The sequence below is a fragment of the Mus pahari genome, chromosome 14 (genome assembly GCF_900095145.1).
Source record: "Mus pahari chromosome 14, PAHARI_EIJ_v1.1, whole genome shotgun sequence".
NCBI lineage: Eukaryota > Metazoa > Chordata > Mammalia > Rodentia > Muridae > Mus > Mus pahari.
This window is the reverse complement of record NC_034603.1, coordinates 44,777,432-44,792,548: the sequence shown is the minus strand read 5'-3', so window position 1 is coordinate 44,792,548 and position 15,117 is coordinate 44,777,432. Positions and strand designations below refer to the sequence as shown.

The window sequence follows — 15,117 nt, the reverse complement described above, 5'->3', positions numbered from 1 at the left end:
AAAAAAAAAAAAAAAAAAAGAAATGTGGCCTAGAATGGTGGCACAAGCCTGTAATTGCAGCACTAGAGAAAGCGGAGGTAGAAAGATCAGATGTTCAAAGCCAGCCCTGGCTACAGAGCAAAGTTAGAGATCAGCCTGGCCTGTATGAATGTTGTACCTACCAAGAGTAAAAAGGAGTCCCAACAGTGAGCTAATAGAAGACTGGAGTGGGGCTTGGTGGTAGCATACTTGCTGAGCTGTGCAGTCAGGCGACAAAAGCTAAATTTCTAAAATTCTTAAATTATCAAACACCTGCATTTCTGATTTCTGATGAAAAACTAATTCATTTTTGGTTTGAAGCCTGTTTGGCTGGTTAATGATAAGACAGTGTAAAAATTTTGATCTAGCAGAGCATTATAATGGAGTTGAATCAATATTATAACTTTAGCTTTCATCAGTTATAATCAGATAATATCCTATTACTCTGCATGTGTCTTGTATAGATCAAATGACATTTTTTTTTTAATGCCAGGAAGTTTGGATTATTTTAATGGCAACTAATAATGTTAACTTTTTTCATATGCTACTAAACCAAGTCCTATGATACTGAATGTACTTAAGCAGCAACATACACAGTGAGGTGTTTAAAGCAGTTCTGCAGTTTTGCTAAAAACCATCCCTATTGTCTGGCAGTGAGAAGAAAGCAAAGCAAAAAGTTAGAGAAAAGGATGAGATAAAAACAAAACAAAACAATCCAAAAAACCAAAGCCAGGCAAGATGACAAAAGAACCCTAGCTGGGAGAAGTAACTGAACATGCAGATACTGAAGGTGGATGAGTGAGGAACTCCCCAGGAAGAATGTGATATTGATCTTATGTTTTCTAGATAAATGAAATTACTTTGTGAATCTTGTATTTATGTCCCTTTGGTCAAATTGATTCATGTTGGCATGTTGGGCAAATTTTTAAAAATCCCTTTTTTCCCTTCTGAAATAAAGTGACAGTAGAGAGTTTGTATATTTCAACTCAGGATTTATTCTCTCTCCATCTTTCTCATTTCCTTCCTTCCTTTCTTCTCTCCTTCCTTATTTCTATCTCTGTGGTCTCTGTTTAATGAGACACTTTTCTTATACTTTTCATTAGTTCTTTAGAAATCATTTCTTTCTGTCTTTTGGACATAATCTTGTTCATTGCATGTATTCTACATATGTTTATGTCTGAAGCTGGAGGATAAAGCCGTATAATGTAGCAACACAAAATCTCAGAATTCGTTTGCTTTTTAAAATTCACTTATTTTTATTTCATATGCATTGATGTTTTCCCTGCATGAATGTGAGTCTGTGTGAGGTTGTAGTGTTGCTCTGGAACTGGCTGGGTCACATAGAGTTGTGACAATGTTCGTGACTACTGAGGTCTCTCTCTAGTCTCTCTGGAACTGGCTGGGTCACATGAGTTATGACCGCGCTCATGACTACTGAGGTCTCTCGCTAGTCCCATCGTTTCTAAAAATGTTTAATTATTATTAACATTTGTGTGTGTGTTGCTTGTAACTTGTCCCAGAGCCGTGCATCACTGAGCTGCATCTCTTAACTGTTTTGTAACTTTTCTGAACTAGTTCTACAATGTTTGTGATCTTTGTGTTGCTGCTGAAGTCTGTTATCTTAGATGGCAGCCACTGATTTATCCTACTAAAACATTTGGAACTAGTTAAGTGTCCCATACTTTGTGACAGTGGATTAACTCATGTTATGTCAGGCCTGCAGTTTACAGTTCTGCTTTAGCCTTTACTCTTGTATAGCTTCAAGAGCAGTTCCAAAATGCTTAGAGTCCTCTGGGCCCTTGCCTTAGTTGTATACTTACATGGCCTTCAAGATCCCTTGGAGTGTATTGGAACTTTGTTTTTATTTTCTGACAGGGTCTCACCATGTATGTTGGCTAACATTGAACTTGTGACCATCCTGCTTCACAGCCTTCCAAATACTAGAATTACAACTCTGCCTCCATGTTTGACTTTCTTTGGGACTTTGAGAACTGTCCCTTTTAGTGTGCTTTTTTGCTTGTTTGCTTTGAGATAGATTCTCAGGTTTTCCATTTATTGCCCAGACTGGCCTCAAACACCTGGACTTGAATGACCCTCCTACCCCGTTGTCTTGTCCTCTTGGGGAGCTGGCTGTAGGCCAACAGGCCACGCTATGGTTAGAATGTTGTTTATTCTAGCTGTCATGATAAATTAACATTAACCTTGTGAAAATAACTCATTCTTGCTTTCCCATAATTCCCCACTGTTCTTCACGAGTTCTTTGACCCTTGCTTGCTTTCTATTTCTGAGATCTTTGCCTTTCTTCCTGAGTTTTAAACAAGTTTCTTGGGAAATTTTTTTCCTAAGTTTTGATGGTGAAGGAGTGCTTGCCTCTTGGTTTTATCATTGTAAAACCTATAATAAAATTTGTATTAGGCATTAGATTAATTTTTTTTCTTTTTTTTCTTTTTTCTCGTATTTGTTATTGCTGTGGATTATACTGATAGATTTTCCCTAAAGTGAGACCACTCTTTTAAATTCTAGCATATACCCCACTTGGTCTTGGTATATATGTGCAACTGTTATTAAATTGTGAAATGTAACATAAAATACATCTTTTATTAATTTAAAAAATTATTGTATTTTATGTGCATATATGTCTATGCAGTATTTGTGTGCCTAGTTCCCTGATGAAGAGGCCAGAAGAGGGCAGCTGATCCCCTGGAATTAGAGCTATTGAGAGTTTTAAGCTACCATGGGGATGCTGCAAAGTGAACCTGTATCTTCTGTAAGACTACCCAGTGCTCTTAACCGTTAAGCCACCTTTCCAGCCCCCACTGGTTTTGTTTTTTTGTAGCAGGATTTCATGAATAGTCTGGGTTGGCCTTGCACTTACTATGTGGCCAAGGATGATTCCCCTGCCTCCACCTCTTGGATCTTTGTCATCATACCTGGCTTCTTTCTTTTAAATACTAGCCTTTCTAAGGAGTTGAACGCCCTCCCCTCTGACAGCAACTTGAGGAATACACAATCCTCCTGTCTCTTTCTTCTGTGTGCAGGCATTATAATCATACACAACCATACTCATCCTTTATTCGTTTTAATTTAAAGTACATTTTAAATTATGCTTGGTGCATGCATGCTTGCTGTGGTACTCACGAGGAGGTCAGAGGACAACTTTCAGGTGTTTGGTTCTCTCTACCTGGATTCTGGGAATTGAACTCTCAGAGTTGACAGTTAAGCATCTTTACCCACTGAGTCATCTTGTCACCTTGGTAGTTTCAATTTCCAGTATGGTAAACCTGTCCATATAGATGAAAGGTCTCTATATCCCCAATAATATAAGGAATATAAGAAGGTCTTAGGGAGAAATTACATCCTGTTGGAGCAGTGAGCCTTCCTAATGCGTCCAGAAAATTATTTTCATTGCTACTTCACTAGCTGTAATTTTGCTACTATTGTAAATCATAATGTAAATTTCTATGTTTCCTGATGGTCTTAGGTGACTCCTGTGAAAGGGTCCTTTAACCTCTAAAGGGGTTGTGACCCACAGGCTAAGAATTACTGCCCTAGGGTGGTGTGTCTAGCCCAGCATTTGGAAAACTTTTTACTTTAGAGGTTTGAACTTGCACTTTAAGACTGTTGTTTTGTTTTTCTTGAAATGTTGCTTACCTCCACCCTGTTCAGTCCTTCTCAAATTCACATTAGACATATTTTAGGCAAACATTCTACTATTGAGTTAGCCACTTGTACTGGGGTGGACTAAACAAATTTCCAGTCCCTCCTGTGTCCCCAAGACAATCACTTAATCAGTTTGTGCTCCTGTATAATTTCCAACCAAGGGCAGAAATGAAATATTTGCCTTTCCCAAAAAAGGTGTATGTAAAAGTTCAAATCTACCTTGCTGCTTTTAATGTGAAGCCAGTTAACCTTGTCTTCTGCTATTTGTGTTTCTTGCTTCAAAATACCAGCCAAAGGGCGGCGCACTCCCGCCTTCTCTTGCACACCTTCTCTTGCACACCGCCTCTGTGGGTGGTTGGACTCCTTGTCTTCTGTCTTGTGTTTTGGGAGTGGAGGGTAACTCTTACTACTATCAAGCATGATGTAGGTTTCCTGTGTCATTTCAAGGGAGTAGGAGGAAGATGAGGCCGCAGTATGTATTAATTTGTGGTTTGTGGCAGAGTTTGAACTTTGTTCCTAGCTTTGGTATCTTAGATGATTCTGTCATTTCTTTGTCTCAGTTTCTACGGCACTGCACAACTCTAATTCCAGCACTGCAGAGTCCAAAGCAGGGAAGCCTAAGTTAGAGGCCAGCCTAGGCTATATCTCAAAACCTTGTCTCCAAAACAAAACAAGAAAGCCTGACTCTGTGATACCATCTATTTAAAGTTTATTTTAAAGATAAAAATAGTTTATCTTAAGTGCCTAGTTGTGGTAGAAGTGCAGTAAGTTGTATCTGTACTACACCTTCTCTGTTATAGTTGTTACCAGCAATGGTACCTAGTGACTGTATGTTTCCTGGGCTGGCTCCATCCCACTTGGTGTTTGGTGGCAATATTTAGTTGCCTGGCTTTTTTGTGGACATTTTAATGTAATTTAACTTCCAGTTTGGGCTGTAGCTGTTAGCTCCGAGGCATTATATTAGGAAATTCACAAATAAGGCACCAATATTAGTAGTTACTTTTTAGAATTATCACTGTTTTATTGGACTTTTATACAAGCTCATTGCATCTTTCTTGCTTATCCTATTTTACTGACAATGTTTAATTAAAAGCCAATAAAAATTTTACCTCCAAATTGCAGTTAAATAACACAATTAGTTTGTTTTATTTGTCCAAAACTGAATACATTTTCATGTACCATACTGACAGGCTTTGATGTTGCTTATTTCAACTTTACCATAGAAAACATTTTTAAAAGCTTTTCCTTTATTTTTATGACATGTCTCAGTGTTTATTGTCTGACAAAAAGTAATAATCCCACATCTCACTCTTCGACTTATCAAGAGCTCAAAATAAAATAGATCAGATCACTTTCTGAAACAAAATTACTTTATTAGTTTAGTAATAATTTGAGGTTACTTTAAAGATAAGAAGCAGCATTTGGGAGGAGATTCATTTCCTGCCTCCCAGCCTTATCTGCAAGAACTACATCTTTAGTGTCAAGAGACTGTGTGTTTATAACAGAACTCTAATAAAGTCTGTCCTGGGCACACTGCACACCTGACTTGGTCATTGCCATTATCTAAGGGGTTCAAACTATTGCTTGTCTTTAAAAAGAGAAATACACTGCCAAGTATATTTCATTAAAATTGGCCTTGCATAGGAAGGATAATAAGACCTTTGGCTCTTCTGAGTGTGCTAGCTGTTGCCAGCGTGGTTTATAGTGTTGCTTTTGAAAATAAGTTTCTAACTGAAAAAACATAGATTTTTTTTTTTATTGGTAAGTCAAAATTGAAAGAGATACCTTTTTTTCTCTCTCTAAATATGTGTGTGTGTGTATATATATATATATATATATGTTTTCATTAAACTTGTTTTCTAACACTGATTGATTTTGATTGCTGTAACATGAGATACAAAAAATATGATCTGAGGATTTTTTTTCCTTTTTTGTCATCTTATACTATGTTATTTTTCATTATGAGAAATTCAGAATTGGCCTTATACATGCCCTTTATGCTGCTCACACTTTTTGCTGTGGCTTTTTATCTCAGAGAAATTATTACACAAAGCAGGTAAGATGGAATTTCAGACCTGTATCCTTCATTAGCACATGCCTATGTAGAAATGACTGTTTTTTTCAACAAACGCAAGAACTATTACACGCAGCAGACGTCTGTTCTGAGTCGTCAGTAACAACCATCATTTCCAGGCACACTGAAATCTTTAGTCTGCACTTGTCCTGAGTTAGCTCTTTGTTTCCTACCTCTTATCCTCTCTGCATTTCTTTTTAATGATACCATGCTGCGATTGATAGATAATATATTATTTTTATATAGGTAGTTCTTAAATTGTATTTTATTTACTATATTAGAGATTGAACGCAGGACCTCACTCATGTTAGGCAAATCTTCCACTTGTCTATATGCCAAACTCCCTTGGGGTGTGTGAGAGAGTTTTTGAGTGACAGATCTCATTATATAGAAGCACCTGGGCTAGGTTGGATTTTTGTTTTGTTTTGTTTTGTTTGAGACCAGGTCTCCTTATGTCATTGATTCTCAACCTTCTAATGCTTTGACCCTTTAATAAAGTTCCTCATGTTGTGGTGACCCCAATCATAAAATTATTTTCATTGCTGCTTTATAAATGTAATTTTGCTACTGTTGTAAATTATGTTGAAAATATCTGATGTGTGAGAACTACTACTTTATGTGTTCCAATCTGACCTTGAAACCAGTGATTTTCCCCTCCTATATCTGGCTGAAATACCAGTTTTGATCTAGAGATAGAAAGAGGGAGGAAAAAGTGTGGTCCACTTTTTTGTTTGTTTGAGACAGGGTTTACTATGTAGCTTTTGCTGTTTTGAAGCTTGCTCTGTAGACCAGGCTGGCCTTGAAGTCACAGAGTCAGTCACCTGCACTCTGTTTTCCACTGCTGAGATTAAAGGTGTGTGCCAACACTGACAGACAATGGTTCTGAGTCTTTATTGTGCTTTACGTAAGAATTGAAAGGCTGGGTGGTGGAAATAGTCTACAAATCGCAAATTTGAGCCGTGGAGGCTCTGGGCCCTATGGCCTATCAGATCATAGCCAGTTACTGCTTCTTAGAATGTAAGAGCCTGCTGGAAGAGGTGGTTTAGAGTTTAGGATCTGATTTGGTAGGTGACATGAAAGGTGCTCCTGGCAATCCTTTACTTAAGAATTAGCTAGTCCTCAGAGGAGCATTCTCCCTAGAACATCAGATCTATAGAGAAGTAAGAACATATAATTGGTGTATTGGTTCTGGGATGAAACGGTAGCAAATAGGTAAATATAGACTATAAGAAAATGCAGAAGTTATCTGTTCTTATTCCTATTTTTAGAAGAATAAATTTAGTCTTGCAAAAAGCTAGGTGTTCCCATGCCCCTTGCTTTCTATTATTTATAACAGTTTATATATCTTAAAAAAATCGGTCTGGGCTGGAAAGAGGCTTGGTGGTTCAGAGCACCGGCTGTTCTTCACAGCGCTAGGGTTCAGATCCCAGCATTCACATGGTGGCTCACAACTGTCTGTAATTTTATTTCCAGGAGATCAGAGCGCCAGACACACACTTGGTACACAGGCAGACATTTATTCAGACAAACACACCTATGCACATAAAATCAAAAATAAATGTAAGAAAAGTAGAGAGGTCTGAGGACATGGCTCAGTCAGGAAAGTGTGAGCTTCAAGCCTGAGGACACAGTTCAGACGCCCAGGACCCTTGTAGAAGCACACCTGTAGCCTGAGCTGGGGCATGGATACCAGCAGAATTCTGGAGTTTGCCAATCAGTGAGTGAAACCCATCTCAAAAACTGAGGTGGAGACTGATGGAGACCAGACACCGACAGAGGAGAGCACCAGAAATCACTGTCTGGCCTCTGTACATTGCCATACAGGTGAGTATACACTTCTGCATTTGCACACACACAAAATGGGGATTGTTTGGTCCTTGAAAATTTACAGAAATCTATAAAACTGTGAGGGTTTAGGGTTATAGAAAAAGAATGATTCTTTTTTATTTTTGGTTATTAGCCTATTTGTTTTTAATTTATACTTCTTAGATATTCAGATTTGTTAACAAAACTAATCATGATATGTTTTTTTTAACACTTTCATCTATCGTTTGTATCTTCTCATTTTTTCTGATTGCTCTTACAGAATCTTACTTAACTAATCTTTTCAAATGACTAGCTTTTGATTTGTTCATCTTTGTATTTTGTTAACTTATTCTTTATTGATTTCTTCTCCCTTGTTTCCTTTTTTATAAGAACATCCTTTTGAGCAGTTTTAGCTGGTTCCTTGCTGAATGAGTTTCAGTAATACTTGGAGAGTACTTTCTCTTGTAATAGTCATTCCTATGTCAGAACAAGGCAGCCTCATAGAAAGTTATACAGTCCTGAACTTCTCCTCCTGAGTATATGAGCCAATGGCATAGTTTTGTTTGTATGTTTGTTTTATCCATTTTTTCTTTATATGTATGACATGTGCATGCATGTTAATTTGCTTGGGTGGGGGCATACATGAGTATGGTTGTGCATGTGTGAGTGTTTGTATAGAGGCCAGAGGTGTATGTCAGGAATCTTCAGAGTTGCTTATACCTTATCCATTCAGCTAGTTCCCTCTGGGGACCCCTGCCTCTGCCTTCTGAGGCTGGGATTATGGGTGGGCCACCACATCCACCAATCATGCATTTGGGTTCTGAACTCCAGTACTGACTCTTGAACAATTGAGGCATTTCCCTTGCCCCAGAATATGCTAAGCATGGCAGGAAGTACATGCCTGTAATTTCAGCATTTAGGAGATTGAGGTAGGAATAATGGAATATTTGAGGCCAGTCTGGGCTCCACAGTGAAGATCGATCCAAAAATTTAAAAAAGATGGGGGAACACATTAAAGTAGATTAAAAAAAAATATGACTATTTTAGCATAAGGTGAGTTGTGGTTATCATTCATGTGAAGGAGATAAAGAGATGAAACTGATGAGCCAAAGCTTAGAAAAATTGGTTGCAAGAAAGCCTCAATTCTTTAGAAGGATAGAATTAAAGACTTCGCTCAGAAACACAAGTCAGAGCAAGAACATGTAAAGTCAAGTTGATAGGTTGCTAGAAGTGAAATCTATAACCAAGGCAGATTTCAGTACAGCAGAGAGCAGATCTAAGCTAAGCGCTGAGTCTAAACATTGTAAATAAATTAAACTATGTCTAGAATGAAAACACACTGCAGTGTAAGACTGATTTTAAGAACAGAAAGCAGGTAAGCAAAAATAGAATCCAGAGTATGTAGCAGAAATAGGTCAAAGTCAAGTATATATACTACAGAGTGAACAAAAGAAGCAGAAGCAGCTGTGCACAGAATAGGAACTCATACAAAATTTCTCTCAGAGAAAACTAGGTAACTAGTTATCTTCTATTCTTGGTTGCTCAGTGAGAAATGGCCTTATCAAAGCACTCCTATCTGGAAAAAATAGACTTTTCCTTTTTTTTTCCTTTTTTTTTTTTTTTTTTTTTTTTTTTTTTGAGACAGGGTTTCCTATGTAGTTCTGTCTGTCCTGGGACTCACTATGTAGACCAGCCTGGCGTTGGATCTGCCTGCCTCTGCCTTTCCTGAACTGGGGCTAGAATTAACAGTGTGTACCACCACACTCAGATAGTTCTGAAATTTTACTTCTTGGGAGTGATTCATTCGTGTGTGTGTGTGTGTGTGTGTGTGTGTGTGTGTGTGTGTGTGTGTGTGTGTGTGTGTGTGTGTGTGTGTGTGTGTGTGTGTGTGTGTGTGTGTGTTGGGGGGGGGTGTATAATTTCATGATCTATCTGAGCAGAGATGTCTTACTAGGATTCTATTTACTGGCAGTAGTGCCCAATATGGTGTCTTACACAGCAAGATCCTCAAGTGCTGGTTTAAAAGTGTTAAAACAATAAAGCCATTTTTAAAAAAAAGTTAAATTTCTACTACTGAAATATAGAATTTAATAAAAATAAATTTATGCGCTTGACTTCCTTGTGCACTCAAAAGCCTAAACATGGATAATTTTTTAAGTCCTAACAAGATACTAAGGTATTTCACAGATGAGGAAGATTGGCTTTGTCTTCAGTTCATAGGAAAAATCTCACACACTTGTCACAACTCCTAAACAGGTTTTGCACTGATAGTGAGTATAAATATAAGTAAATTAAGCCCATAACAGAGATTTCCGAGTCACAGGACTATTAAATGGTAAATTGTCCATTGCTAAGTTTAAAAAAGAAGTGGGAGTTCTCATCTCTTGAATTTCCAACACAGCAGATCGTAGCTGCAAGCCTTTTGGAGAGAAGCACTAGTTCTTGAGCTGTCTTTTATTTAGCTAAGAACTATTTTGAATGTGGGTAGGTAAACTCTTATTTCAGGAAAAAAGCAATAAATCTTGCTGCAACCCCCAACCCCATACCTTATTAGGCACAGGACAGGTCAATTTCTATAAAATGCAAATGCTAAAGCTTATGACTGAAACAAAAATCAATATAAATAGTGGCCCATATCTGTAAGTTTCTCATTGTCACACAGCCTCTTGGTGAGAGGCTGCATTTGCAGAGCTGCCTCTTGCTAATCATCACGGCCAAGAGGCAAGTCAGCTAAAGGGTGGCAAAAAGTTTCCTCTTTAGGCCAGATCTCACCGCAGTTCAGGGAAGCAAACATTGGATTGCTTGAATCGGTTTTATTCTCATAGAATATCAGAGTGCATAGACAAAGAAAATCAAATTGGAGAATCTTCTGAATTGTGTAGTTCTCAATGCTCATACCTGACAGCATTATTTATCTTTAACCCTTAGAATTATGTGCTCAGTAGGATAAATGCTAATTTTTCTTATCTGAAACCAAAATAGACAAACAGAAATCCACTTGCTTAGGGGCTAAGGTTGTTAAACTAAAGCATTTGTTAACCTTCAGGTTTTGTAGACTTTTTCTTTAAGATTTTTGGCAGAAAACGTATATATATTTTTTAAGTATTTGTATGGGTTTTGTTTTGTTTTTTCACTTTTAGGGTGGTCCAAATGTATTTAATCTTTTTATAAAATACAATCTTTAAAGGCTCTTAGAGAAAATTTCATCTTAAGTTAAAAATGAATGGTATTGAACTGGTGAGATGCCTCAGTAAGAAAGAGCACTGAGTGCTCTTCCGAAGGTCCTGAGTTCAAATCCCAGCAACCACATTGTGGCACACAACCACCCATAATGAGATCTGATGCCCTCTTCTGGCGTGTCTGAAGTCAGCTACTGTGTACTTATGTATAATAATAAATCTTTGGGCCAGAGCAAGCACAGACTGGATGAGCGAGGCCAACCGGAGTGAGCAGAGGTCCTAAAATTCACTTCCCAACAACCACATGAAGGCTCACAACCATCTGCACAGCTACAGTGTACTCATATACATAAAATAAATAAATCTTAAAAAGAAAATGAATAGTACTCTGTGGTTCAACCAAAAGGTACCATTAATGATTATTCTCTGTACATTTACTCTGAACAGGTTTTAGGCAGAATTAGAATTGTTTGTTTGCTTATGTTTTAGTAATCAACTAATGAGTGTATTTTGTAGTTTGAGCATATTTATCTCCCCACCCCCTCCGACTTGAGCTATATGTATATTGTAAAGTAGAAACTATTAAATGGTAGAGATATTGAAATGGGGAAACTTGACACATGTGTTAAACAGGAACTCAGATCTCTGAATCTCTTGTGAGTGTTATTTTGAACTTCTTTATGTTCTGTAGTCTAGAAACTAAATACTGATTCAGTGTTGACGGTAGTTATATATCATAGTTTTATTTTATGCATGTATGAAATCCATTTCTTCCCATTCTTAGTTCATTGTTGCTTTCTCTGATTTATAGAAGGGAGAGAAAAATCTTTCATTTGCACTAATTAGAATGATAGATATAAAATATATTGGAAATATATATTAATCCTTTGAATGTTTTAAATTGATAATCTGACTGGATATAGTGGTCCCAGCACTGAGGAGGCAGAGGCAGGCAGATCACTCCTGTAAATTCAAGACTAGCCTTGTCCATGTGGCAAGATCCAGGGTACCAGGGCTACAGTAGTGAGACGGGACTGTAAGTGCCTCTTAGCAAGGAGAGTTGGGCTGAATGACTAATACATTTGATACCACTGGCGGTGCCGTACCATGCTGGTTCCGTTCTCTTTGGCTGGAACAGTAGGATTACTGGTTACATTGTAGTTTCTGATTGGCTCTGAGCCTCCTTGCTGTTTCCCTAAATGACTGTAAAGACTCTGTTCCCACATCCTTGCAGGCTTGTCTTTTTCATAGTAGATGTTTTAACTGTATTGAAGTGGTAGCTTGTAGCTTCAGTTTACACTTTTTTGTTCTTTGTAATACTGAGTATTTTTCATATGCCTGTTAACCACTTAAAATAATGTTTATGTCTTTAGCTCATTGTTCTGCTTTATTCATTTCAGCTATATAGTGTACAAATAACAACCAGCTTTTTTTTTGTCTTAGAGTCTGTTCTGATGCATTATAATGGAAATTAATTTGTCTCCTAATATTTAGAGAAAAGACCCTGATGTTAATTAGTATTACGTTTTCACTTTTAATTCTTAAGTAAGGAACCATTTACCAACCAGAATACTGGTAAAGGAATTTAAATTAAATAAACAATGCCTTTTTTCTGTCTTACAGACGTCCGTGAGCGAAAGCCTTCAGAGGGAAGGTGCTAAGAAGCAGGCCATGAAACAGGTACGAGGTGAAAGAAAGAAATGCAGTCAACCAAGTGCTTTGGTACCTAGTACTGAGATAAAACAGAATAAATGTATGGAATGAAATCATTGTATTTCTTAAGCTGTGTAAAATGTTTCTCGGTTTATATAGGTTACAGACTTTCTTTACAAATTTCAAAGGAAAACATAATTATGTCTTTATTGTGGGGTGTAAATTAAGCCAGCTTTGCTTTTGACTGACCCAGCAGTCGGACAGTAGGTTGTTTGGATTGTTAGGGTTTCTTTCTTTATTAAATTTTGCTTGGAACTCACTTGTAAGAAGAAAAATGTCTATCCACTGTCAAGGTGATTTCACAGTTATTTAGAATTCATCTGCCAAGTATGAATGGCAGAGTAGTCAGGAAAAATTTTTTTAAGATTATGTATTTATTTCATGTATACAAGTACACTGTAGCTGTCTTCAGACACCAGAAGAGGTCATCGAATCCCATTACAGATGGTTGTGAGCCACCACGTGGTTGCTGGGAGTTGAACTCAGGACCTCGGGAAGAACAGTCAGTGCTCTTAACCTCTGAGCCATCTTTCCAGCCCCCATCAGGTCATTTTTAACAGTGGTTCTATTAGGAGCACCCCAGTGGTTTTGAGCATTTCTTCCCATACATCCATTATCTGAAAACTCAGCAATGCTTCTGACAGATTCCTACTTTATAATAGTGAGTCTTAGCTTTCATTGTACTGAGTACAGTGCAGTGAACATAGTTAACAGTGCTGGCCTAGTGCACCCTTCCCCCGCCCCTGTTACTTTCCCACTCTGACTACCTTTGCTTCCTCCTGTTCCCACACTAGCTCTTACCATGAGGTAGGATTGCATTTGCCAAATTGTAAGGAAAATATGAACTAGGAAATGGATGATACTTTAATATCTTTTTTCTCCTTTTCCTTATTTATTTGGACCTGAATTATGTTGACATTTGTCTTTTACCTATTTCACTAGAAAAATACTGTTTGTAATGATTAAATATACTATTTTATTATATCTAAAAAAAAAGTCTAATAATGCCAAGATTGTTAGGACTTAAAGAATGAGCTAGTAATATATACACTTTGTAAGATTATTTCTACTTTAAAGATGTCAGAGGTAGGGGTGCCGCTACATGTGTGAGATCAGAAGCTGGTTCTCCCCGTCCACCATGTTGGGTAGTCTTTCCATCTTTATTTCTAGTTTCTGCTGCGTGCTGCTCACTCTGGCTTCCGGTCTATTTTCCTGCAACACTGCTGGGATTGGGTTTATGCTACCAGGTCTGGCTTTTTGGTTTTTTGTTTCTGTTTTGGCATGGGTTCCAGGGATTAAACATAGGTAGAGCACGTTGGCCTGCTGAGCCATTTTTCTTTTACCCTAGGGGTGTGTGTGTGTGTGTCTCATAAATAAGGTCTTGCCTATCACCCAGGCTGGCCAAGTTTTTAATGCTCCTGACTCATCCTCTCAAGTGCTGGGATAATAAGTGTGCACTACCATTCATTGCTTTTTTCAAGCTATTTTTTTCTTAGTTTAAAAGATTATTACATTATTTTTAATTTGTGGGTCAGGAGTATGATATGGCATGTGTGTGGAGGCCAGAGGCTCGCTTCCTGGAGTGTGTTCTCTCCTGTCATGTTAGTTCCGATGGTCAGGCTAGGTGTCGTGTGCTGAGCCATCTGACCAGCTCCTTTTCAAAGGTTTTTGTTGGTGTTGTATTTACATGTAACAAAGAGTTGTACCAATTCTTAAGAGTTTAAATTCTTAGAATTAGATACAGTGAAATTTTAATTAAAAATCCTACAAGACTGCTTCCCACTGTTACAGTAATGTAGCCATTTTCAGGAACCATAATGACTGTTGTCCTCGGGGCTTGTAATATGGCATTACTATTGCCAGCCTTTCACAATTTCTACAGAAACACCGTAAGTTAATTGGCTGGTTTTATTTTTATTATTTTTAATTATGTGTGAGGTGGATGTCTGTGTATACATATCCTTGGGTAGGAGTAAAAATCCAGGAGCCCAGGGGCATTGGGTCCCCTGAAACTGGAGTTACAGCTGGTTATGAGCTGCCAAATGTAGGCGTTAGGAACCAAACGGGGGTCCTCTGCAAGAACAGTAAACCTTAACCACTGAGCTGTCCCTCCAACCCCTCCTCCTCCTACATTTTTTAGATGAATGCATAAATCTGTTCTATAGTTGATTGCCTTGTCTGATACAATTCTTTGAAGCTGTGTATTTACCTCAAAGTACTTCTATATTTTGGTCCTGTGTCTTGAGACAGGGCATCATTATGTAGCCCTGCCTGGTCTGGAGCCCTACTACTTAGCCTAACTCTGTTCTTGAACTCCTAACCCTCTGCCACCGCCTCCCAAGGGCTGGGATTAGTCACCACCACTTTCAGCTGTTTTGTTGATGGTTTTTGATGATGACTATATAATATTGCTCCTCTTTGGATTCTCTTAGCTAGTTTGTGGAGGGAGTAGCAATTCACTATCATTCATTTTCTGAATATTGAGAAATTCAGAATGTGGAATTCTTGTTATTTTTAATAACATTCCAGATATAATTTATTCATTTATATATGCATTATTCTAGATTATGAGGGCTTAGTATAGAAATGGCGCTGTAGTTCAGTGATAGTGACCCTGGGTTCAATTCTTTTTTTTTTTTTTTTTTTTTTTTTTTTTTTTTCATTTGA

At 37.8% G+C, this 15,117-nt stretch overlaps 1 protein-coding gene and 1 non-coding gene across 3 annotated transcripts in view; one reads left to right on the top strand and one right to left on the bottom strand.

Annotated features, from left to right (window-relative positions):
* The window catches only part of Nsrp1 (nuclear speckle splicing regulatory protein 1), a 31,031-nt gene that overhangs the window by 8,482 nt on the left and 7,432 nt on the right, over positions 1-15,117 (top strand). The window contains exons 2-3 of one of the 2 annotated variants that reach the window (XM_029546559.1): positions 7,226-7,576; positions 12,361-12,417. In XM_029546559.1, coding sequence (XP_029402419.1) covers positions 7,508-7,576; positions 12,361-12,417 — 126 coding nt within the window. In that variant the 5' untranslated portion in view covers positions 7,226-7,507. The remainder of the gene's footprint in view (positions 1-7,225; positions 7,577-12,360; positions 12,418-15,117) is intronic. The other variant, XM_021213289.2, reaches the window with a different exon arrangement.
* On the bottom strand, positions 14,242-14,359 carry LOC115065425. Its single transcript, XR_003845216.1, has one exon. It is a non-coding gene; the product is annotated as a small nucleolar RNA SNORA33 (small nucleolar RNA).